The sequence below is a fragment of the Nyctereutes procyonoides genome, unplaced genomic scaffold (assembly GCF_905146905.1).
Source record: "Nyctereutes procyonoides isolate TBG_1078 unplaced genomic scaffold, NYPRO_anot_genome, whole genome shotgun sequence".
Taxonomy (NCBI): Eukaryota; Metazoa; Chordata; class Mammalia; order Carnivora; family Canidae; genus Nyctereutes; species Nyctereutes procyonoides.
The window spans coordinates 68069015-68095388 of record NW_026575135.1 but is presented as its reverse complement, the minus strand read 5'-3'; the positions used below and the strand labels follow the sequence as shown (position 1 = coordinate 68095388).

Sequence of the window (26374 nt, the reverse complement as noted above, 5' to 3'; positions counted from 1 at the left end):
AAAGTCATACTCACGACCCTTAAGCTCATCGTCTGGAATATTTTCCCTCCCCAAATGTTCTCTCCTAGTTTCGTATCAGCACCATCCAAGCACACACACGCACAGTGTGGTGAAGTGGTGAATTAGGTCAGTCCTTGGCTTAACACCCCAAGCATGTTTCTATCAGAGAACTTTAACTCATTTGATTGCCAAATTACAGTCAGATTTGTTTCTTCAGTGATGCTATAGGTCAGTTACATGGAATGTGACACATATTTTGTTTTGAACTACATTATGAGCTGAACAGACTTGTGGGCTAGTCTAAGAGTATTACCATTATTTTAATAAGCTTGTTTCCCTGAGAAACATCAAGGACTAAACCATATTGTTTGTATACTTGTGATTAAAGCAAAAACAAAACCGGACAAAACAAAAGCAAACACATCTTCTGCTTATCTGGAGAGCTTCTGTTTTCGGGCAAGCACATTTGAAAGGAAAGCCAGGGGACAAATGAAATGTTCTCAAGAGGATTCTAGAGCTGTTTTCAAGCGCTTATGCTTAATCACTTACAATTTATAGGCCACTTGGGTTGCACAGAAGAAGCAGAGGGAGATCTCTCCTGAGGTAGCAGGGACAGGTGCAGTAGTCAGGGAGAAAAGTGGGGAGAGGGAGGGAGGGACAGGTAGGAAAGGAAAAGGCCCAGGGTGAAAAGCTGGGAAAGATGTGAGGAAAAGACTCGTGGTTCAGAGGGTTCCCAACCACTCCGAGATGGGGGAAGGCCACAAGTTTGTACTTTCAGGCTTGAACTCTTTCCATTAGCATAGTATTGACATTCTACTAGGTCCATAGAACAGAGATCAAACTGCACCTCAAAGGACTGGCTGCTAATGTGACCTTTTGTCACTTAGGAGACAGGATGAACAACTGTACTATGTCACCAGATCACCTTGATAATTAAATGAAATATAATTATGTACTTCGGAAGCTGCAAAAATATGTAAATATTAACATATGGATATAATGTTTCGACATAAAATGTGTCCTAACAATTGGGCATTTACCACTTCTCCAAATGTCAACAACCTTTCCTCTGGGTGAAGATCATGACTTCATTTTTATATACCCAAGTGTTCACGCTTGGCTGCTGTACTCTGAATGGTCAAATATGTACACATACTGAACAGGAGCAGAACTGATCACCATGTCACTTTTCCTCCATCAACCTTTAAAACAAATCATCTTATTTCAGATAAAAATGAGAAGCCTTCATAATCTGTCTGGTCACGTAAATTAGAGACCACGAATCATCCTGAACTAAGTGTCCCTAACTGTCCAGCTCTCACATTGACATTACCACCTCTCTCAAATTCAGCCATCTCTTCCATTCCTAATCCACAGTCTAGACAAGACTAAAGCCACAGCTTCCTAAAAGGTTTTCCCACAACCTGATCTCTCTTCTCTCTAACCCAGGGGTTCTCAGCCTCAGCTAACATAAGGCTGGATAATTCTTTGTGGTAGGGGGCTGTATTGCCCTGTGCATTGCAGCACATTCAGCAGCCTTTTGGGTTTCCATCCTCTGGATGTCAGTAGCGCCACCTCTCCTCACGTGTCTGGGGGAGGAGGGGCAACCTCCCCACCTCCCCATCCCCTTAAAACCTTTCACAATTCCCGTGGCCTACAGAAAAATCCAAACCTGTTAACAATGCTGTACCACTCCTCTGCAACTCCTTCAAGCAAGCCTCACCTCTCTTACTCTGTGTTCCAAAAATAGCAGACTGCCAGAAGTTCTCTGAACCAGTCTTTGTTTTACACCTGTACGAACAGCAGCAGGCTAAACAGGTCTTGTCTGCTACAGAATCAGGACCCAAAATGATAATGCTTACAAATCTACAGCTTGTTACAGGAAAAGAATATAAACTATCAGAATCAAAAGCTGTCTTACAGAAAGAGGTTGGGAGGTTAGGAGTGGGTTCCTCTGTGCTCCCTCTGTGAAGATTGGAGATTGAGCCAGACAGACTCTCAGACTGTGAACTACCCAAGTGTGCAAGAAACATCTTGCAACTAGGAAGCCCCAAATTGAGGCTTGGCTGGGTTTTTTCTATCTGGCTAGTCACATGTATTCCTGCTATATAACCAGTCTCAACAGCACTGGGGGGGGGGGGGGGGCAGGCAGGGCGTCACCAAGGCCAGGTGTAAATCATCAATATCACTATTACCAATTAACAATGCTGACAAACCTCTAAAGCCCCTGGACCCACAGTTACAAAGCGGCACTATTACTCACTGTATCTCGGTATGGGCTCAAGCTGTTTTCAGGAACGGAGTCTCATAAACATCATCTACTTGCCTACGCTGCCCTTTCCCCTATGCCATCTTGTAGAAATATGCCTATTTCTCCTAGACAAAGCTCAAACATGAGCTCAGCCACCTTTCCCTTGACGATCCCTCCCTGTTTGGCCAGCACTGTACCCAGCCTGCACTGTCGCTGTTGCATTGAACACTGCATGTGTGTTCATGGAAGCTCCCAGAGGGCAAGTTCAGTTGCTCCCACGGCAACATCTCTGTGATGTGGTACATATAATAAAGAAATTAAGAATTTACTCTGGGACTGCATACTGATTCTGCTACTTGCTCAGTTTTGTGACCTTGGGTTTAAAGCTTTCAAAGCCTCAGCTTCATAAGTAAAACAGAAGTACTACATCTATTTCCTAGATCGAGTTGTCCTGAGAATTAAGTAACATACCTGAAATACTTAGCATACTGTCTGCTACGTAACAGATGCTATTTTTTTTTTTTAGCCCAGAATAGAAGTGGTAGTATCCTCAGCACCAAGCACAGTGTCTGATGCTGACACCTGAAATACACTCATATTTTTATATTACAATTCCTATTCTCTTCTTTTCTGTCCATGGCTCCAGTCCGTGAAGTTAAACAAACTGAAGGGTGATCTGTAGCCTCCCTCTCTTTACTACCAATAGCCAAATCATCATGAGGTCCTGTTGATTTCACTTACTAACTTCTCTCCAATCCCTTTACTTTTTTCTTAAAGATTTATTTATATATTATTTATTTATTTAATGCATGTATGTATGTATAATTGATTGATTGATGATGCACAGAGAGAGGCAGAGACACAGGCATAGGGAGAAGCAGACTCCCTGCAGGGAGCTCGATTCAGGACTCGATTCCAGGACCCTAGGATCACATGAGCCCAAGGTAGATGCTCAACCACTGAGCCACCCAGGCATCCCCCCCTTCACATTCTCCTTCCTCACAGCTACCACGCTAGAAGCCTGGACAACTACAGTAGTCTCCTCATCAGTCTTCTTCAGCTACTCTTCCAACACTCTAACACACACTCTACTCGCACAAGTTAATATCCATCTAGCTACCCAAAGTACCTGGATCTCAGCACTGCACTGCTTACAACCCTTTGACGGCTTTCCTATGCTCTTATGAAAAACCAAAATTCTTAACTAGGCCAGCATGGCACATGGTCTGGCCCCTGACCTCCCCTCCCTCTGACTCCTTATTCCCAACTATACTGGATTTCGATGGTCCTCAAATACCCAGTCACTCCTGCAATGGGTATTCCTGCACTCCCCATACCAAAGCATTTACCACTGATCCTTTATAACTTCCTAAAGGAAGCCCTCATTGATCTCAAAGATCAGACTGCTTACTCCCTATTTTCTGCCCTTAAGGCACAGTTTCAATGAATGAGCAGTACCAACTAAAAGGGTACAATGGAGGAGACCCCGTCCCGGAGGAGCAGGAGCCTGCACCAACCTTCCCGGGCGGGCGAAAGGACTCCGCAGGGAGTTGGAGTCAGGACCCAGGAGAGCGGATGCCCTCCCGGGCTCCGGGGACACTAACAGACACCCTGCGCCCCGGAGAGTGGCGCCGAGCTCCCTAAGGGCTGCAGCTCGCGCGCACGGAGGGACCGACCGTCAGCAGCTCTGAGGGGCTCGGAGCAAGCTTCGGAGGGGCTCGGGAGCGGCATCCAGGAGGAGCCAGCGGAGCGCGAATCCAACAGCGCAGGCCCGGAGCACAGTGCGCCGGGACACCGAGCCCACATCCGGCCTCCCCCGGACAGGCAGAGGCCGGGAGGGCCCGAGACAGCGAGGACGCACCCTGCCCCGAGCTGAGCAATCAGCGCCCGCCCGGAGCCTCCAGGCCCTGCGTACGGAGAGCCCGAGAGCCCGAGCCCCGTAGGTTCCTGCGGAGGCTGAATCCAGGCTTCCAGAGTTGCCATAGTCAACTTCTGATGTTCCTCCTGGGGCTGGCGGGTAAACAACCCCCGCAGAGCCCTGCAGCAGGCAGGGGCAGAGCAGCTCCCCAAGTGCTAACACCATGAGAATCATCGCAAGAGGCAGGCCCCTCCCCCAAAGACACTGACAGACCAGTGATACTCTCCCCCGTGTTTCCAATACAACTTGTTTCTGGCCACTCTGCACTGAGCAAATGACAGAAGGAAAACCTCAACTCAAAAGAAAGAATTCAGAAACAGCCTCTCTCCCACAGAGTTACAAAATCTGATTACACTTCAATGTCAGAAAGCCAATTCAAAGCACCTTATACAGCACTGGTGGCTCTAGAAAAAAGCATTAAGGACTCACGAGACTTCATGACTGCCAGAATTTAGATCCAATCAGGCAGAAATTAAATCAATTTGAATGAGATGCAATCCAAACTATAAGTCCTAACGACGAGGGTTAACGAGGTGGAAGAACGAGTGAGATGCCATAGAAAACAAGTAATGCAAAGAGGAAACAGGAAAAAGAGATCAAACAATTGAAGGACCAGAAGACAGATTAAGCAAATAAACGCAGCCAGAGGAAAAAAACCTACGTTTAATTGGGGTTCCGAGGGCGCCGAAAGGACAGAGGCCAGAATATGTATTTGAACAAATCCTGCTGAAAACTTTCCAATCTGGGAAGGAAACAGGCATTCAGATCCAGAAATTAGAGAGATCCCCCCTAAAATCAATAAAAACCGTTCAACACCTCGACATCTAATAGTGAAGCCTTGCAATTCCAAAGATAAAGAGAAGATCCTTAAAGCAGCAAGAGACAAGAAGCCCTGACATTCATGGGAGGAATATTAGGTAACAGCAGACCTCTCCACAGAGACCTGGCAGCCAGAAAGGGCTGGCAGGATATATTCAGGGTCCAAAATGAGACGAACATGCAACCAAGAATTATTCTTAGCCAGCAAGGCCACATTCAAAATGAAGAGAGATAAAGAAGCGTCCAAGAACGGCAGGAACTGAAAGAATATGTGACCTCCAAACCACTCTGCAAGAAATTTTAAGGGGGACTCTTAAAACTCCCATTTAAAAGAAGTCTAGTAACTCTGAACGTAATAGGGCATAATGACCCCATTCAAAAGGCGCAGAAGTTTCAGACTGGATAAAAAACAACCAGACCCATCTATTTGCTGTCTCCAAGAGACTCATTTTAGACAGAAGGACATCCTACAACCTGAAAATACAAGGGGAGAACCATTTACCATCAAATGGTTTCTCAAAATATACCCTAAAAACTACAGAACACTTCTGAAAGAAATTGAGGAAGACACAAAGAAGATGGAAAAGTATTCCCTTGCTCATGGATAGGCAGAATTAATATTTGAAAATGTCAATGTTACCCAGCAATTTAACACGTATAATGCACATCCCTATCAAAATACCATGACTTACTTCAGAGACTTAGAACAAATTATTTTAAGATTTGTGTGGACTCAGAAAAAGACCCCAAACACCAGGGGAATTTTAAAAAAGAAACCATACTGGGGCATCGCAATGCCAATTTTTCAGGTTGTAACACAAGCGTGTTCATCAAGGCATTGAGGTACTGGCACAAAAACAACACATAGACAATGGAACAGAATAGAGAGAACCCAGAAGTGAACCCAGAACTTTATGCTCAACTAAAATGCGATAAGGAGGAAAGACATCCACTGTAAGAAAGACAGTCTCTTCAATAAATGGTGCTGGGAAAATTGGACATCCACATTGCAAATAATGAAACAGACCCACCTCTGCACCAATAACACAAAGATAAACTCAAAATGGATGAAAGATCTAAATGTGAACAAGATTCCATCAAAATCCCAGAGGAGAACTCAGCAACACATTTTTTGAACTTGGCCACATAACCGGAGAAGACAAACGGTGTATGTTTCTCATTCATTTGGAATATGAAATAATAGCGAAAGGGAATATAAGGAATGGAGAAGAAAATGTGTGAGAAATATGAAAAGGGAGACAGAACATAAAGGACTTCTAACTCTGGGAAATGAACTAGGGGTGGTGGAGGGGGAGAGGGTGGGGGTGGGGTGAATGGGTGACGGGGCACTGGGGTACACTTGACGGGATGAGCACAGGGTGTTTACCTGTATGTTGGTAAATGAACACCATAAAAATTAATTTAATAAAAAAAAAAAAAAAAAAAGGGTACCATGGGTGGGCATCAAAGATGGCATGACCTAAAAAACCACTCAAACCACTTTTGTATCATCAGCACCTACCACTCAGCAGCTGCTCTGATATGTTAAGTCAGCTACCAAGAAAGATGGAAACAAAGAGTGTTTCACACACCTAAGAAACTACATTCCATTAAAGTCTGTTTTCTGGGACGCCTGGGTGGCTCAGTGGTTGAGCGTCTGCCTTTGGCTCAGGTTGTGATTCCAGGGTCCTGGGATCGAGTCCAGCATCAGGCTTCCCACGGGAAGCCTGCTTCTATCTCTCATGAGTAAATAAATAAAGATCTTGAAGGAAAAAGAAAGGAAAGAAAGAAAATTTGTTTTCTATAAAATCCCCCAAACGAAAAGGGGCCTCTCATCCATCACAGCTCTTCGTTCTACACCTTTGGCAGGTGGTCGGTCATTCAACCTCGAGGGGAGCTCTTCCTGTGACAGGGACAGAACCAACCAAAGTCCTAATAGCATCAACGGAGAAAGTGAAAAGCAGTGGAATGAGGTATCGGCAGTACTTCCAATCTGATCAGAGCGGAGGTGTGGAATCAGTGAGAGGAACGGCCGGGACACTGAGCACCAGGCAACAGGAACTTTTGTTAAAAGGAGAGTCTTGTAAGGAGAAAGTTCAACAGGCGCTCAAGTGAAGGGCACTCGAGCGCGGAGGGAAGAAGTCACAGCGACACCAAGCTTTTCTGGAATTCACGTATTTCCCTATCTGGTCTAAAATGGCTCTCGCCCCACGTTTAGAACAGGAAAGGCAAACGCCCCACATCAGCTCGCTAGAGGGGACTCCGGGCTCAGCCAAAGAACGGAAGAACCTAGACGGGCGGGAGTCAGCCAGCGGGCGGCGGCCCCAGGCTTGCAGAGCACGGAGTACCTGGAACTCGAGGGTGCACTTGGTGCCCTGCGTGATGTCCTCGTAGAAGCACTGCTTGGCGTTGTCCGGCAGCTCGAAGGTGATCTCCGAGGCGCCGCCGGGCCCCGGCACCAGCAGCGGCAGCAGCAGCAGCAGCGCGAGCGGCCTGCAGCCCCAACGGCCCGCGGCGGCCGCCCAGCGCTGCGCGGACCCCGGCCCCGGCATCCCGAGGCGACGGCGGCGGCCTCCACGGAGCTGCGGGGAGACGCGGGGTCGGGTCTGCGCGGACGCCCCGCGCGCGGCAGGCCTCGGCCCCGGGAGGCCCGCGAAGACGCCCGGCAGAGTCGCTCCGAGCCTCGGAGGGATTCGGGACGGGGGGGGGGGGCGAGCCGCCGGGCGCCGGCGAGCGGTGCGAAGGGACCAGGGCCCGGCGCCACCAACGACCCACAGCGCAGAGATAAAGCCGGCAGGCTACGGGCGGAAAAGGCCGGAGACGGCCGGAAGTGGGGCGAAAGCCTGGCGAGAGGGGGCGGGGCCGGAGGCACCTGCTCCCGCAACCCGGATGTGCTCTCCCCCGGCGCTGGGGGAGAGGCGTTGGAGTGTGTACGTGGAAGCTCGCGAGACGTCCGCTCGGTTCGCGTCGGCGCGGGGGGCGGGGGGCGGGGCCATCGCCGGGAACGTGGCGGGGCGGGGCGGGGCGGGGCGGGGCGGGGCGGGGCGGGGCGCGGCCGGAGAGAAGGGCGCGGCCTGCTGGGGTAGAGGCGGGGCGTGCTGCGCCGCGGGTGCCCGCCGGGAGGGCGCCCCGAGGGCGCGGCGGGGAGCGCGTTCTGCGCCGGGGGCTGGTGCCCGGTGGCCGGGCGCTTTGTTGTTGAGAGCCGGCAGCTTTCTCGTAAGTAACAGCAAATATCTGGGTGAGCGGTTTAACCGTGAGTGTGAATTCTGGGACCGCTACAGTTGCAGGCATTTTAATCCCTGCTGTGCGATTCGCTGGCTGTGTGACCTCTGAGCTGCACTTCTGCATCTGTGAAATGAGAATACTGCGTAACCCAGAGGGTCGTTACAAGGCTTCAGGACTTGCAAAAAGTACCTTGCTTCTTTGACAGAGTGGGCACTAAGTCAGCTTTTTTAAGATAAAAATAGACATCACTGGAGCCCTCCTTGTCGTCGGGCACTGTGCTAGGCGTGTCACACAAGTCTTTTGATCCTTCGCGAGTCGGGTATTATCACACCTACTTTACCTGTGAGGAAATTGAAGATCCAAAAGGTAGAGGTCGATGGTTTTTGTGATCACACTCTGGTTTTTGTCGGGCGGCTTTAAAAAATAGTAGGTCAAAAAAAAATAGGTAAAAATACTAATAGTAACTAAGAGGTGTTGATTTCTTAAGTTATACGTTTTCAGGGATCTCTGGGTGGCGCAGCGGTTTAGCGCCACCTGCAGCCCGGGCCTGATCCTGGAGACCCGGGATCGAGTCCCGCGTCGGGCTCCCGGTGCATGGAGCCTGCTTCTCCCTCTGCCGGTGTCTCTGCCTCTCTCTCTCTCTCAGGAATAAATAAATAAAATCTTAAAAAAAACGATACATTTTCTTGTGCATATAAAGACGAATTAGGTATCATTCCATTTTTTAATTGATGACTATGATGAGCTCGTGCCCTTGAAGATGATTAGCAGAGGGCTTTATGAGAAGTAAATAGAGGGAGCTGGGTAGGAAACAGTCAAAGGAGTGAAGGAGGTGGGTGTAGAGGCCGGGGGGGGGGGGGGTGAGGGGGTGTTGGTAAGGAGGAGATGCAGGACCTCGGTGGCCTGGAGTGCCCAAAGCCTCCACAGTAGGGAAAGGAGCCCTGAGAAGATAAGATTTGGAGGTGACTGCACCTTTCTGATAACTGGGCCAGAAACAGAAGCAATATTTGTGTCTGTGGAGGAAGGAAGAATGAATTTCAAAGTAGGAAACATGGGTTCTGTTTTCTAACTATTGACTTTGGCCAAGTACCCAACCGGATGGGTGACATTTTTAAAGTGTAACAATACCAGATGTGTAGAGCCACAAGATCCTTCATACACTGCTAGTAGACTTGTAAAGTGATACAAACCACAAACAGTGTGGCATAATAAAGCAGGAGGTATATACATATGCCTGGAAATTCTGCTTTGCGTACATTTTAAAGTGTATACTTTAGAGCAGTGCTTCTCAGAATGTGCCCCCCAAAGACCCACGGGAGTCTCTGAAACCCCCTGAGGGTCTGAAATGATCTGTGTTGAGGCTTTTCTTCATCATACATCTCAACCAAAACAACAGATAATGGATTGAATGTAAAAGCAGATGAGCACCTAGTTCCTTGTATGAATCTAGATCTTAAAAGAGATTTGCAAAAATGTACAGTAATGTCACTCATCACTAAATTTTTATTTGGAAAATATAGTTATTTTTCATTTAAAATGTGTTATTTGTGTTGACATGTACAGTGGGTTGAATTGTGTCCCTCCAAAAAACACATGTCCAGGTCCTAACTCCACATCCTGGTAAATGAGACCTTACTTGCAAATAGGGGCGGTTTTTTGCATAAGTAATCAAGTTAAGGATCTCAAGTTGAGATTACCCTGAATCTAGGAGTGTCCCTAAATCCTGACTGGTGTCTTTACAAAAGAAAGGAGAGGGAGATTGGAGACATACAGAGACACACAGGGATGATGCCATGTGAAGTCAAAAGCAGAGACTGGAGTCATATGTTTACAAGCCAAGGGAATGCCTTTCTCCTACCAGCAGCTAGGAGAAAGGCCTGGAACACTCTCCTTCAGAGTCTCCAGAAAGAACCAACCCTGGCAACACTTTAATTTCAGACTTCTGGCTTCCACAACCCTGAGAGAACAAACTTCTGTTGTTTGAGTTCACCACATTTGTAGGAATTTATTATGGCTGTCTCAGTCTATTAGAACATGTAATAGGTTTATTGTTGTTATTTTAAAAGAATTAGTTAAGAGATGTTTTTAGGTGTCTCAGATCTCAATACTATTGAATTTTTAAATTGTAAGGTTCTCGGATCAAAAATTTGCTTTAGAGAAATGCCCACAGAAGTATACTAGGATACATATATAAGAGTACTTAAAGCCAAGGTCATAGTTCTAAACTGGAAAGGCCACAAATATACTTAAATTGTAGTACATTCATAAAATGAGACATTACATAATAGTAAAAGTGAACAGAATATAGTTACTTGGGGCAATATGTGGGAATCTTATAAACATAACGCAAAATAAGCTAGGCAAAAAGGAAATTGTACATAATATAAAGGCTGACAGTAGGCAAAACTAAAGGACATTGTTTTCCCTAATCCATGGTGAAGTTATCCAAAGAAGCAAGGCAATGGTGACCTCAAAGACAGCACAGTGGGGAGCGACAGGGTAATAAGGGAGAAGCAACAGAAGATGGGGGAGGGGAGACGGCTCCCTCCACACTGGCAATACTCTTTTCCTTGAATTAGACGGCGGTTATATGTATTTTCAAGATATAATTACTCATTAAACTTGTATATATTTTACATACTTTTCTGTAGGTGTGCTCAATTTCACAATCAAAGGAGAAAAAGTCAATATGCAAAAGTGGGCAACGGGTGTGAGGAAAGAATTGTATTTATTTTTGCTAATCAATCTGCCCCAGCAGATAAAGGCAGAAAAGGGATGAAACTAGATTCTTGCCCTTGGGGTGGTCATAATCTGGAAAAATATACATTTAATTTTGTTTCAGATTCTGAGTTTTTTTCCTCATTTCTAAGAATTATTGTAAGAACCAGTGAAGGTATATGAGAAAATGCTTTATAAAGTACACAAGTTGATATAATCTTTATGTCAGGTACACACTCTTCCTGGAAGCTACAAATTATTACGAGGAAGAAAATAAACTATGATTTGTTCAGTTTACAGTGAACACAGCCATGGAAATTTTGGTTCAAACTGTCTTTGAGCCTATGTAGTCTTAAATTCCTTCCTGATGTAGGAAGTGTGGTGTCATGTGGCGTTGGGCAAGTTTCTGATTCCTAGTTTCTTGATCCATCAAGTGGAAGTAATAATACCTATTTTTTAGGTGGCTGAAAGGATTGAATAAAGTAGTATCCAAATAGCACACTTGACACTGCTTCAAACGCAGTAGAAATCTATATAATTCCCCTTCAAAAGACTATTTTTTAAAAAGTTCTCTTTCTTATATGTCCTTAGTATTGATATATGGGGTATCCTCCTACTTCTGTATGTTACAATATCAGATCAGATTAAGTAATCAGATTAAAAGTAATGCAGATATAAAATCAAAGCCATTTCACATTATGGGGCTGGGGAGTGGGGGAGGGACACTGCTGTGACCTCTTTGGTGTCAGCATCAGATGCAGATCACGGGAGCTCTGGGATGGAGCATTTGCCTGTGCAGAGCTGAAGATGATGGCTTGGGCAGCACCTGACACAAGCGAATAGGAGCCAGAAATGCCAATATCTTCGCTGTTTTACATACAGCCTGCATTCCTCTTTATCTGAATCTGAGACGTTCCTGGAAACATGTTCGGTAACAATTTCAGTGATATAGTTAGATGCTGTTCCAGTATTTTTAGACGTAGTCTATATGCTAGTATTTTATTTTATTGTTTTATTATTTTATTTTTAAATTTTATTTATTTGAAAGACAGCATGAGAGACCGAGAGAGAAAGAGAGAGAGAGAGAGAGAACATAAACAGGGGGAGTGGCAGAGGGAGAGGGAGAAGCAGACTCCCTGCTGAGCAGGGAGCCCTGTGTGGGGTTCCATCCCAAGACCCTGGGATCATAACCTAAGCTGAAGGCAGATGCTTAATCGCTTAATCAACCGAGCCACCCAGGTGCCCCTATCTGGTAGTATTTTAATTGGGAAAAATAACCCTGAATTCTATATCTATACCAAAAAATCCAGCCAATTTTCCTACACCGCTTTTTGACACCTGTAACAATTTATTAAGTGCCTGATTTAAGCATTCAAAATACTCATTCAGTTATTTGACACTGAGTTCAGCATCAGTATGTTTGTATGCAGCACCGGAGGAGACTATATAATACCAGATATAGATTGTTTTCCTCTTACTCGCCAATGAACATGTACTGCAATGTCAATGAAGAACATACTCTGTTGAACATACATAATAATGCTTGGGAAACTAAAATGTGATAAAACGAGGCAATTAAATTATAGTTACTTTCTAACTGCCCCAGGAAGGTTTGGGGTGGGAGGGAAGAGGAACTGTAGTCTCAGTAGAGGTTTGGCAACAGGAAAGGTTTGAGAGGGAATGCACCAGTGAACAATAAAGTGACGTAATACACGCTAGAGGTTTTTCCAGTCTGAATTCAAGGAATAGATAAACAGTCTTCTCAACTTGGCAGTTAAGGCTCAATCAATGACTGAGAAGCCTGCCCTGAAACACTACAACAAAACCCCAAGCAGCCAAGGAAACAGCTTCTCAAAATGCATAGCATTCCCTTACTTGCTGCTATACAGCTCCCAGGAATAAAATTGTTCATGGAAACACAGTTTTGAATGTGATACTTCTGCTCGTGTCATAATCACTGTCACTGGATACCAACGATCATTTCCTGTGCGTGACCTAAAATAACTTTTAAACATTTGGCATAGGGCTGCCTGGGTAGCTCAGCAGTTGAGCATGTGCCTTTGGCTCAGGGCATGATCCTGGAGATCGGGGCTCAAGTCCCCTGGAGGGAGCCTGCTTCTTCCTCTGCCTATGTCTCTGCCTCTCTCTGTGTGTCTTTCATGAATAAATAAATAAAATCTTTAAAAAAAAAAAAGCATTTGGCATTGAGTACTTAGAGTTACTCTTCTTCCTCTTCCTCTTCTGAGCAGCAGTGAGCATTGAGTTGAAGCATTCTCTCTTTAGGTTCTTCAATATTTTCCCTATATAATTATAGTACATATATATATTAACATATATATATGTTTATATTTACATGTGTATTTATGTGACTATTGCCTTGGCGATATCTGTGACTTTTGGCTTTGAGAAGATCTCTTCCCCCAAAATATTGGCAGTTGGCGACTAATTTGCAGCGCCAATTTCCCAGAAGACGTTTTTATCTAACGTCTTAGTGTTTGGGCTGCTAAAATAAAATACAGCAAACTGGGTAGCTTATAAATGACGGAAATTTATTTCTCACAGTTCTGGAGGGTGGGAAGTCCAAAATTGAGGTTACAGTATGTTGCCTTCTTGCCGTGTCCTCAGCAAGGTGGAAGGGGCAAGGGCACTCTGTGAGGTCTGTTTTATAAGGGCACTAATCTCATTCATGTGGACTCTACTCTCATGACTTAGTCACTTCCCAAAGGTTCGACTTCCTAATATCATCACTTTTAGAAGTTAGGATTTCAACATTAGATTTTTTTCAAGGGGAGGAGACAGAAATATTCACAGCATAGCTCTTAATAATGTGTACAACCCACATAAACAAGGAAAGCAAGGACTCATCTGGAGTTAAAAAAGGTCTAAGCTGGGTCTGCAGTGCACTGGGCATCCTCTCCTCCAGATGTGTAAGCTAAAATAGATATTTTGGCTAGCACATGCCTGCAATTCGTTAGATTGGGTTTTGAATTAAAGTGAATTTAGAATGAAATTGTCTGCAGTCCTTATTTTTTTTAAAGGATTTTATTGATTTATTCGTGAGAAACACACACAGAGAGAGGCAGAGACATAGGCAGAGGGAGAAGCAGGCTCCCTACAGGGATCCTGATGTGGGACTCGATCCCAGGACCCCAGGATCACGACCTGAGCCCAAGGCTGACGCTCAGTTGCTGAGCCACCCAGGCATCCTGTATGCAGTCTTCAGAGAGTAAGAATTCAGAAAGTGAGGGATACTTGCATTTTTGCCAGCTCCCACAGATGGCTCCCTAGTAAAGACTTGTCTGATATCCCTGCTGTTTAAGGAAAAGTCACATGGGCACATTAATTTATTTCTCACTGTTCCTTAATCTAGCAGAAGAGATAGCCACAGATATGCCCAAGGGACACATGCCCAGACTCTTATGAGTACCCAAATTGGCCAGGACTTACACAGCATATAATGTACCAAGGTGGCATTAAATTTGAAGTTTAAAAACTGAAGTGACCTCTTCAGAATGTGGCCAAGAATGACTGCCTACTTGATATTTAAGAGCAAATCCCCAAGGAAACCCTGATGTTAGCCAATCATGCAAGTCACATGTATGTCTCAAGAAAAGAGCAGATACTCAGAAGCCACTAGTCTTCAGAAATCTCTCACTAATGGAAATGGAAGCGCGGAATCTGTGGAAGCCAGGAATCCACCCCACCCCGCTGTCAAGGTTCAGAAAGCACTGAAGTCCAGCTACGTTTTCCCCTCTTCAAAGAATTTCGCAACATTGTAGAATCAAGATTTTAGGTTTTGAGCATAATATCATGGTGCGACATTTTAAATACCCATGGCTTGTGATTTTTGTGTTTTAAAAAACTGAAGTCGCAGACAGTAATCTGCACACCACCTTCCCCGAGATCATCAATTTTGCCTTCCCCCCCAAATGCAGAAAGCAAAGGAGGAAGCAGCAGGGGGCGCTGTGAACCCGCTCGGCTTTCAGATTCGTTTCTTCCCTTCATCTTTCCTCTTCAGCCGCACCAACATCATAGCGGCCACTAGAGGGTGCTCCTCCCTTTCTAATATTCCTGCCCAAACACCACCTTGTTCCTCTCTCTTGGGGATTTGCCTCAGTAACATAGCTGAAATATTTAAGTCAAATTTTGCAAAAGGTACCAGGAAAACAGAGTGGAGATTAGGATAAAAAGTGGCTAGTGAATGGATCCGAAAGCTTCTGGAAAGTCATGTTAATAGATTGGGATGTTTTCCCAGGGCAGCACAGAATCATTGAAAAGTTCATAAGCATGAGAGAACATCGTTAGCGTTGTTTCAGAAAAAAGAAACACCTGGCTGCCCCATGAGTGCTAAGTGAGACAGGTAAAGTAGCACCAGATGAAAGGCGGTTAGGGTATCCTGGAGACAAGGTGATGGTGACCAGAAATGAAAGAGTGCTGCTAATGGCCGAAGGACACCTGTTGCAAGGGATGTAGGATGGGAAGGGGTATAAGTCACTACAGGAGGACATGAATAGACATTGGCCAGGGTGACTGAGTAGAATATAGAAGATACTATAGGACAAAAATGGAAGGGGGGCAGGGGGGAGAGAGAGAGAGAGATTGATTTGATTCATTGACTTTTCTGGAAGTTGAGGAAATGTCTCCCTAAATGAAGCCAAGTTACTCGGGTATTCAGAGACATCCTGACGATGCTCAAGAAGCTGGAGCAGTCTGGCAGTTGGGTAGGAGCCGTAATCACTGAGGAAACTGTAAAGCGGCATTCTGTGAAAGAAAACCTCTGTTTTCTAGACATTGTACTAGGTGGGGGTCTGTGAGGTTGGTAAAGCAACAGCAATTGATACCATTTCCAGACGGGTTGGCTTCTGACCCACGCAGTAAGGAAATACTGGTTTGAAATACCAAAAAGTTGGGGGCACTTGGGTGGCTCAGTGGTTGGGCATCTGCCTTTGGCTCAGGTCATGATCCTGGGGTCCTGGGATCCAGTCCCACATCGGGCTCCCTGCATGGAGCCTGCTTCTCCCTCTGCCTATGTCTCTGCCTCTCTCTTTGTCTCTCATGAATAAATGGATAAAATCTTAAAAAAAAAAACAGAAAGAAATAGCAAAAAGCCAAGCATCCTTATTTTTTCTTAAAATTTCCTCCTTTAAAAGAAAGCACATACATGTCTTTTCTTTGCTGCATTACTTGGCACAAAATAGGTGTTAAATAGATCTTGGCTAAAGCGATGGATGGATGGATGGATGGGGAATAAGAACAGTAAATGTTGGAGCACCCACCATTCAGGACCCAGTTCTTTTTTTTATATTGTTACATATGGCAATCTTATTTTTAACTACTGGAAAATACTAGGATTATAGAGCATGACATTTTCAAACAACTATATTTATTGGCTCACCCTCAGGTCCGATGTGAGCATCTTTTTTATCTATAGGAATATCGTGATGGGAAACAAAATTACATTGACAAATGCAAAAGAACAGTTCCAGATGGGTGGTTAGAGCAGGAAGCAACTGGAGAGAATCTTAGTTCATTTGCATTATGCTTAGCCGGCAGGGCTTACAACACGTAATGTCCTTTATACCATATTATATAATTGGGTAGCAAGAACTAATAATAGGGACGCCTGGGTGGCTTAGTGGTTGAGCGTCTGCTTTTGGCTCAGGTCATGATCCTGGGGTCCTGGGATCAAGTCCTGCATCAGGCACCCCGCGGGGAGCCTTCTTCTCCCTCTGCCTGCGTCTCTGCCTCTCTCTCTGTGTGTCTCTCATGAATAAATAAATAAAATCTTAAAAAAAGGAATTAATAATAAAACAATGTCTTTAGCTTAACATTGGCACTTGGAAGATAACATTGGCTGTGGTCTTGCTGAACAAGGCAGACAATGCAGTATTAGTTGAGAAGAGCCTGGTTAGAATATCCTTCGATAAAGTCACCCTCTGTGAGCTTATAAACTACAAATGATTCTGGATTATATGCCATATAAAATACATTACACAGGAAAAAGAAGGCTAGTTTGTCTCTGAGCAATAGTCTCATTCTATGGTTGGCATGTCTATTTATCTAGAAGTCTAAGAATCATCCTTGTTTTCCCTATTTTCCTCAGTAGTGCTTTGATTTAGTATTTTGGTATTGAGAAGGAGCTCTGGTAACTTTGATCTTCTTGCCATATTGCCAATATTCTTTACTCTGTAGGGAAGGAGCCAACCTGGAAATGTTATCAATTGTTTTTGCTACACCAACCCTACCATCAGGAGCTGAGGAATGACTACACAATGTATCTTGGGAGGAGGAGCCTGGGTTGCTCAGTCCGTTGAACCTCCAACTCTTGATTTCAGCTCAGATCATGGTCTCAGGGTTGAGAGATCAAGACACCCCCCCCCCCCCAGTCAGGCTCCATACTCTGTGGGGAGTCTGTTTGGTATTCTCTTCCTTTCCCATTGCCCCTCTCCCCAATCACACTCCCATTCTCTCTCTTTCAAAATAAATGGATAAATCATTAAGAAAAGAATGTATCTTGGGCCCAATTGGGGTTTGGATGAGGCAGACTTAAATCAAAATCCTGTATTACTTGACCCCATACACTCTGCTCTGACTAATGAATCATAGTGATGTTTGGATTTCCTAGAATTACTGTTAGCTAGCTAGCAGTTAATAATCCTCAAAATTAAAATTACTTCTCCAAGTGTATGTTTCCAAAGCAAATGGCCAAGGTCCTAGGAGAGAAGCTAGTAGTAGGATCATGGAAAGGAACATTCTTAAGGATATCAAACATCTTACTCAAAGCATTCTAGAGTTGGGAACTGCCTCAGTGGATGAAGATCCCTCTTAGACTTCACTCTACTTGGAGGCTGTGACTGTATAAATCAAGTGGGACTGGGGCACCTCGGTGGCTCAGTGGTTGAGTGTCTGCCTTTGGCTCAGGACGTGATCCCAGGGTCTTGGGATCAAGTCCTGCATCAGGCTCACCACAGGGAGTCTGCTTCTCCCTCTGCCTATGTCTCTGCCTCTCTCTGTGTCTCTCACGAATAAATAAAATCTTAAAAAAAATCAAGTGGGACCTTCATATGTTGCTCATCTGTTTTATTCCTATGGACCCCATAAATTGACCACAACCAGAAATTCCTGCATGCTACACCTTACTATAGGTGTGATTAACAGATCCGCTCTGGTGCTTATTATAATGAACAGAACCATATTCTGTAAGGCACTGTCTTTAGGGACCCTCTTGACCCCACAGACCTTAAGGAGCCCATTTTAACTTAGCTTTTCCTGCCAGCCTTCCCAGTTGACTAAGGACAGCCTGTAAAGCATCCTGTAATGGTGCTGATGCTCTTCTCACCAGTCTTTCCATCATGGCAGGGGTGAAAGTCTTCAAGGCTGCTGTGGTGAGAAAGGAGTTTGGAGGGATGCTTTCATATTGAATCTGACATAAATGTCCTCTGAAATCTTTGATTTCATTCCACAGCCTTGCAAAGGAACTTGTTGCCTTTTGATATTGTTTAACACGTTTGTTCATGGCAGACTTCCACTGGCTGGTCCAGCCACCAAACTTTTAGAATAACAGTCAATTTCCTGAGCCAGCTAAAGAACAGCAACACCTACATCAAAATATAAGCAATGAGAAAATTGAGCTCCTTCCAAAGCGATTTCCATGAATATTGTTCAAAGTTTTTATGATGTGAGTTAGGGAATTCCTGTAGTTCTTTGTAATGTAACTCTCATTTTCCCTACTTTGGTTCTATATTCCACTCTTAGTTTGAATTCTGGTCACCAGCCAAGCCACAGTGGGACTTCCAGCATGACTGTTAGCTCTCTTCTGCAAGGGAGGTGAGCTTCTGCGGCAAAGGCAAGGAGGGGTGAATATTTCAGAAGATTTGGGGGGGGGGGTTCTAGATTCTCCAGTTCCTAAATGCATCCTGATAATTGATTTTCCAGTCATCAGGATCCTAGTTTTTCCTGACCGTCACCCTGATTTCCTTAAAAGATATGGTGAGATGGTGAATTCAACTGTTATAATAAGGCAGCCCAAAAATTAATCTCTATGTTTGGTTTTCAAACCCAGAGACTTCAGGCTCTATCAGTCAGTGGAAGGGTTTAGAGTTTCATACCGTGCTTTGAGAAAAACATTTTAAGATTCGAATGTGACTGTCTTTCACTTTATTATCTGGCACCTTCAAGAACAAGTCTCCCCTGAAGTACCCCAGATATTTGCCCCAGAAATTAGCTATCACTACTGTATTCCATGGGCGATTGTCCTCACAGTCCAGGATCTCAACTTTTGTCACTTGATGAGTTTGACTTTTTAGGAAATATGAATGAAATATACTTTTGTTATCATTTGCATCAGCTGGGGCTTATGATTAAAAAACAGATGCATAAAATACTATGTTATTGGACATTTTGATGTTTATGCTGATTATATATGAGCTCTTGGACTTGTCTCCAAAGGTCCTGACAAAATGATGACAGGCCATCCCTCTGAGACTATTGCTCATTAGATAGTGTGATAACGTGCTCAGAAGTTCATCTGATAATTGCCCCTGTTCACTTTACTTTAGAATAAATATGATACCCATAAGTTAGAAAGAACTCTGATAATTAATGACTCATACTTCTGTTACTTTTAGCTTTATGCTGATGATAGCTTTTTTATTTAAAAAAACTTATTAATAAAAAAGGCAAATACCCTTATTTATTTTAAATTCTTGATAGTTCACAGAACAGAAACTAAAAATGTCTAATAAATGTAAGAAAAACTATTTTAACCTTTATCAGTCACTAAAATTTATTTGATTTGTGTAATGTAGAATCTGATCCCCACCAAGACAGAGCACAGAAGGATTGTGTAATGTAGGTCAGATAATCACCTTCAGAAAATAAATGTCCTGAGACAACTTGCGCACAGAACTTTCTGCAGGAAAAGAAAAAAATCTGCTTTTTGGCCATGACCAGACAGCAATCAATGGCTATCTGTCCAATATATAAATTTCTCAGGATGCCTGGGTGGCTCAGCTGTTAAGCACCTGCCTTTGGCTCAGGGTATGGTCCTGGTCCTGGGATCGAGTCCCATGTCGGGTTCTCTGCAGGGAGCCTGCTCCTCCCTCTGCCTGTGTCTCTGCCTCTCTCTCTGTGTCTCTCATGAATAAATAAATAAAGTCTTTTAAGAATAAATAAATTAATTAATTAACAAATTAATTAATTAATTTCTCACCCTACAGGTGACTGAGCAAGAAAAAGAAAAATAGCTACCAGTAATTTCACAAATGTTATATATACTATTGAGTTTGTGTTTCATATTTTATGTATTTACTTCAAATGGAGAATAGGGTGAAGTTTTATTTTGAGGTTATATTATCTGTGATAAAAATTAACTCTGTCCTCATTCCTTGATCACAGGTCACACGGAATGCTGTTAATCTTCAGAGTGGATAAATTTACTGAACTTTCCTAATGCTTAAACCACAATAAGTTTTTTTAATGGCTTTTATTTTTTTAAGAGTTTATTTTTTTTTAAGTAATCTCAACAGCCAACATGGGGCTCAAACTCATGAACTAGAGGTCAAGAGTTGCATGCTCCACCCACTAAGCCAGCCAGGCACCCCTTAAGTGGCTCTTAAAATAGAGTAGGATGGGGGTGCCTGACTGGCTCAGTGGGTTAAGCATCTTCCTGCGGCTCAGGTCATGATCTCAGGGTCCTGGGATGGAGCCCCCGTTGGGCTCCCTGCTAACCAGGCGTCTGCTGCTCCCCCTGCTGGTGGTCTCTCTCTCTGTCTCTCAAATACATCAATTTAAGAAAAAAATAGAGTAGGGTGCAGTTTTAGAATTAGGCTATACCATGCATATGTATATATTTGGTTTGAAAAATTCACTTCAGAAGTAGGACAAGGGGGAATTCAACAACCACAGCAAGACAGTGTTTCAAAGGTGAAGATAGAGACAAGGCTAGGATCCAGATAGTAACCTCATGTGAACTTTCCTACTCCCCAGGAATATAAGATAATGTGTTATTTTTATACGGCTCTGGTCGGGATAACCACTGCTGTCTATCTGTGGTTCTATGTAATACTGTGTTTTCCCCAACCCTACCCATAATGTCACTTTATACTTCTTTATAAGAAAGAAACCATGTTTCCAAGGGCTAACTATAAAGATAAACATTAGAGAGGTAGACTAGCCCTGGGGACAGAAACCAGAAAGAGGAAACTCCGAGGAATTTTGGTCACAATGTGAGGTCCTGCCACAAAACGACACAGAACTGCAAGCAGCACAGAGAACTGTAGATCTTTGCAGAAGGTAGAGTGGAGGATTCAGTTTGGGTATGGAAGGTATGGAAGGCAAACCAAGGAATCTGCAAGGAGCAACCCTGAGGACACGTGCCAGATCTGGCTCCTGGGCCAAACACAGGTGTGGCCTCCTCTCACCCTTAGTTGTAGCCTTAAAGGTCTGCGCTCTCGAGTACAGAGGATTCTCCTGGGCTCTCCTGTTATCACCCATGACACAGTCTCCTGACTATACTGGCACGGAAAAGTTTTAGATTTAAGGAGGGAGATGATTTATTTTTTATTTTTAAGAGAGAGAGCGAGAGAGCAAGCAGGTGGCGGGTGGGGAGTGGCAGAGGGAGAGGGAGAGACAGAACCCTAAGCAGGTTCCACGCCCAGTGCAGAGCCCCATTGGGGGCCGATCTTACAGCCCGGAGATGGTGACTAAGCCGAAATCAACAGGTGGAAGCTTAACCCACTGAGGCATCCAGGCATCCCAAGGATGGATATGGTTTTAAGAAACAACCAAATATCCCTGAAATGTGAATGAATTAGCTAGGTATTGCCTTTTCTTTCTTTCTTTCTTTCTTTCTTTCTTTCTTTCTTTCTTTCTTTCTTTCTTTCTTTTTTTTTTTTTTTTTTGGAAGAAGGGGAAAGGGAAAGAAGATTCTAAAATAATGGAGCTTATTTTCTTGCACACTTTGGCAAATTTATTTTAAAGTAATTACATTTTAAAGCATAGAGAATCCAGTGAATGGTATTGTGATAGCATTGCGTGCTGACAGGTGGTAGCTCCACTTGTGGTGAGCATAAAAAATCATTACATTGTACAACTCATATATGTGTATGTTCCTATGTGTAATGCATGTTTACTCATTTATGTTTATACAGCAAAACCAAGTTGTTCTTAAAACAGGAAATGTAACTAATTTCTATTTGGACTACAGGTTTTTATGTCTTGATTCATATAGAACACTATATGAATATAGTTCATGGACACTGTGTCCATGTCAACTCTGGAAATGGAGAAAAATCATAGAGAAACAGAATACGAGGATGAAGTATAAATCTTGGTGTAAACACCATAATCAATGAGAGCTTTAATTGCATCAAGGTATTAAAGATGTAAACAGGAACTGGCACAAAATAGGTCTTAATACACAAAACGTGAATGAATCAGTGGGTGGAGGCTGCAATTTATAGCACTTCCTGTGTACAAAACACAATTGCTTTACATGCATTATCTTGTTTCTTTCTTAGGGCAGTCCTAGTACAAGGGAATTACTGTGGTTTACTATGAATTAAAAAGGAGGTTTAGAGAGGTTAACTAAGTTAAGTCAACTGAGGTCACACAGTTAATTAGAGGTAAAGCCCATTTTTGAAACCATGTCTAACATCAGATTGTCCTTTAAGGCTTCTTAAAATGTTTTCTTAGGGGCGCCTGGGTGGCTCAGTCAGTTAAGCATCTGCCTTCAGCTCAGGTCATGATCCCAGGGTCCTGGGATCAAGCCTGGGATCCAGCCTGGGGTCCAGCCCTGTCCCAGTTGGGTCCCCTGCTCAGCGGGGAGCCTGCTTCTCTCTCTCCCTCTGCCCCACTCCCTGCTCCTTCTCTCTCTCTCAAACAAATCTTAAAAAAAAAAAAAAAAAAACAGTGTTTTCTTAAAAAGCAAGCGAAGGTGAAATGCATATGTTCTGCTTCCGTTGAAACCATTACACTAGCAGTGTGTTCCTTGGTGGTAGTACATGGGCACGCGCCGACACACACCTGGCTTCTGCTGACTTCTGCTCACCCACCACTTCCAGCTACGAATGAATCCCTTCCGTCTTCCCTTTTGCTGTTTGTCTTCCTTTGTTTCCCTTCCATCAGATTCTGTCCCAGCCCCGCTATTCGCACTCCTTCCACTAGAGCCCTATCCTTACCTCTCGAAGCCCCTAGTGATGGTGGTGAGGGTAAGAGAACCTCCCTGCTGCCTCTCCCAGCCAGCCATGCATCCATTTATCCATAGCTGAGGATCCTTGCTTACCCAGCAGCCTTCTTGCCACCTTCCCTTGCCAGCCCATAAGCAGAAATGCCCAGAGTAGTATTCTCTTCTGAATTGTAGAATTACTATCTTCCTTTGAGTCCTTCCAGACAGACCTTCACCATCCGTTTTCTTTTCTTTTCTTTTTTTAAGATTTTATTATTTATTTGAGAAAGACAGAGAGAGAGACCAGGAGCAGGGAGACGGGCAGAGGGAGTGACGGAGGGAGAGGGAGAAGCCCTGCTGAGCAGGAAGCCCAATTTGGTGGTGGTTGGGGGCTCAATCCCAGGACCCTGAGATCATGACCTGAGACGATGGCAGGTGCTTAACCAACTGAGCCACCCAGGAGCCACCTGTTTTCTTTCCTTAATGAGGTTAGGAGGGAACACAAAGAAAAGGATGCAGGAGGAAACCTTTGCTACATTTAGGCAGTTTCTAGAGTGTGTCGCACTCTCAGAAATAAATCTTTTTAAGAGAGTATTCAGCAAGTCGGGCTGTTCACCTGGTATTGCCCACTCTGGCACCTGAGCTGTGGACCATATTGGTCAGATAAGGCCCATGATTATGTCCATATTCCATAGTGTTCTAGGGTGAGGAGGTGAGAAGTATGGGAAAGTTAACTCCAGATTTTGTTAAAATACCAATAGGGTTTGTGACAAACTACTGAACCTACACTGTAGAATAAGAATGAATTTAACCATAATTATTTGTATAATAAACACACACTATACAACATTCCTGATATTAATTTCCAATTCATCAATAAAGCAATAAAGAATTGCTTTAAAATTGCCTTGAGCTACGAGTGACTAAGAGAATAGCCTCTGTTTTGCTCTAGTCTAAATGTCCCTTCTGTAATACATTGTACAAAGTCTGCTTATCTTTTTTTTTTTTTTTTTTATGATACTCAGGCTGTTCCCATTTCTTACTGGAAAGTCATGTTTCTCTGTGTCAGGGCTCTGGTTCCTAATCAGTAAACTACTTCTATCTGCAATTGCTTAAGTTTCAGATTTTAAACAACAGAGTCATTACCGTAGAATTGCCAGTGTTTGTTTTCAATATGCTCCTGAAGATGCCTGGCGCTAAGTATTTTTTGCTCTAGGAAGAGTGCCAGGCAACTAACAGCAGCCTACTGAGATGTCCTTAGAGGAAGAAAAAGAGGCAATTTAGCAGAAAGAAGCAGGATTAGTTTATGATCCCCAAGTGCAGGAAATACACTAGGGTTCTTTAGCAGGGACTGGAACTGGGAAATGGAAAGTTACCAACTGGGGTTATTCCATCCACATTTCCAGGAGCACTCGTTTCTGCTTCTTTTTGGACACATCCTTCCTTTTCTCTTTTTTCAGGATGGCTTTTTCTGTTGTGCATCCCTTCCAATTCATTCATTCAGGGAAGATGAAGGCTTTATATGCCAAATCCATATTTGCAGGAAAGCAAAGAAACTGGCCAGTGGAAATCAGGCTTCCACCCTAAGTTCAGTGAATGTAAGGAGCGGGGGACATGGGGGCCAGATTTCTGAGAAGGAAGTGAGGGAAGTTCCTTTGAGGAGGAGTCTTGGGATGGAGAGAGCTTCTCTTTTTGGGACAAATGGCTTCTCTCTGATGGTGTGGGGGCAAGGGTTTCCTGCCACCTCTTCTTTCTGCTGCTCTGTCCTTTGAGCTTCTGTACCTTTTGGCAGGACAAAGAATTTTCTGACTAAAGTCCAATCTACAAATCGATCGGCCATTGGGCTTAATAATGGACTCCAGGACATGTTCTGGGTGTTACCATTAAACATGCCCCCTAGCAACAGCAGCTCAAGGGCATAGACATTTAAGCATGGTGTCTTCTTGCTTCAGAGACAGAAGCGTAGAAGCAAAGAAGGGAGACTCAAACCTCTTCTTAAAGAGTCAAGAATGAAAGAAACAGCAATTAGGAGATATTGTGGGTCTTATCCCTCCCTCTATGTAGTACCTTTCCATCAGGGTTTAAATTGTATCCAAGGGAAGCTCTCTCTCCCAGAGTGCAGGCCAGAAAATGGTCAATTCAGAGAGTTAAAATATTAGTTACAAGGGAAATTACAGGGACACCTGGGTAGCTCAGCGGCTGAGCATCTGCCTTCTGCCCAGGGTGTGATCCCGGAGTTCAGGGACTGGGCTCTCTGCATGCCTGCTTCTCCCTCTGCCTGTGTCTCTGCCTTTCTCTCTCTGTGCCTCTCATGAATAAATAAATAAAATCTTAAAAACAAAACAAAACAAAAACAAAGGAAATTTAAAAAAATAGTTCACATATACCATTTCTTCACATTTTCTTTTAACTTCAATAACATCACTGCATCTTTGCAAATCTTTTGTTGTAGGTCCAAAGCCTTTTTGTAAACTGAGAGAGAGAGAGAAAGAGAGAGAGAGAGAGAGAACCATTGCTTTGTGTTCTGTTTCATATTTCTTACCTTACCCACATCCATTTTTTATAATCTCCAGATCTGAAGTGGAATGAACACTTAAAGACTTGAACAAAACAGATTGAGTGCAAATCACTGGATTTTCCTACTTTCCTCCCTCTTTCAAAAACAATTCTTTAGTGACTGGTCTTTCTTGAATCTTTCTGAAAGATTTAGTTTAGTTTTCATAGAAATAACAATTCACTTTTTGGCCTCCAATGTCATTGGTAAATACAACAGCTAATTAAAATATGTAAATAGAATGACAAGAACTCAACATAAACAAATGTGGAAATCAACCAAGCAGTCCCCTAGTGATGCTAAAACCCAGTTGAAGAGTGTGAAGTTGTGCACAGAGCAGCGTTTTTGCAAACTTTTGTGTGCATCACAATCACCTGCAGGGCTTGTTAAAACACAGGTTGCAGAGTTTCAGCTGGTCTAGATGAAGGCCTGAGCACTTGAATTTCTAACAAGCTATCAGAGAATGCTGATGTGTCTGGTCTGAGAGACCAACCTTTGAGAACTGCTGTTCTGGGAAGTGATTTGGTAGTTGGCATGGGCAACAGTGTGGATATTTTCAAAGCGATCAGAGAGTACCAGAGAGTCCAGTAAACTGATTAAATGAAGTGTGACTATGAGAGCTGTTCCTCTACTTCTCTTTCAAAATGCTTATTCAGGTGTTCTGTGTTTCTTGTAAAGGTTCAGTCACTGGGTGCTGGTCCTGTCTCTGCAAGTAAACGACCA

The 26374-nt window shown here is 43.8% G+C and overlaps 1 protein-coding gene and 1 long non-coding RNA gene across 2 annotated transcripts in view; one reads left to right on the top strand and one right to left on the bottom strand.

The window, feature by feature from the left end:
* The window catches only part of LOC129494640 (uncharacterized), a 46646-nt gene extending 38765 nt beyond the window's left edge, over positions 1-7881 (bottom strand). The window contains exon 1 of the mRNA XM_055301537.1: positions 7337-7881. Coding sequence (XP_055157512.1) covers positions 7337-7540 — 204 coding nt within the window. The 5' untranslated portion in view covers positions 7541-7881. The remainder of the gene's footprint in view (positions 1-7336) is intronic.
* Positions 7882-8111: 230 nt separating this feature from the next.
* Positions 8112-26374, top strand: part of LOC129494511 (uncharacterized) — a 58129-nt gene continuing 39866 nt past the window's right edge. Inside the window, exon 1 of the long non-coding RNA XR_008661364.1 lies at positions 8112-8204. This is a non-coding gene — a long non-coding RNA (uncharacterized LOC129494511). The remainder of the gene's footprint in view (positions 8205-26374) is intronic.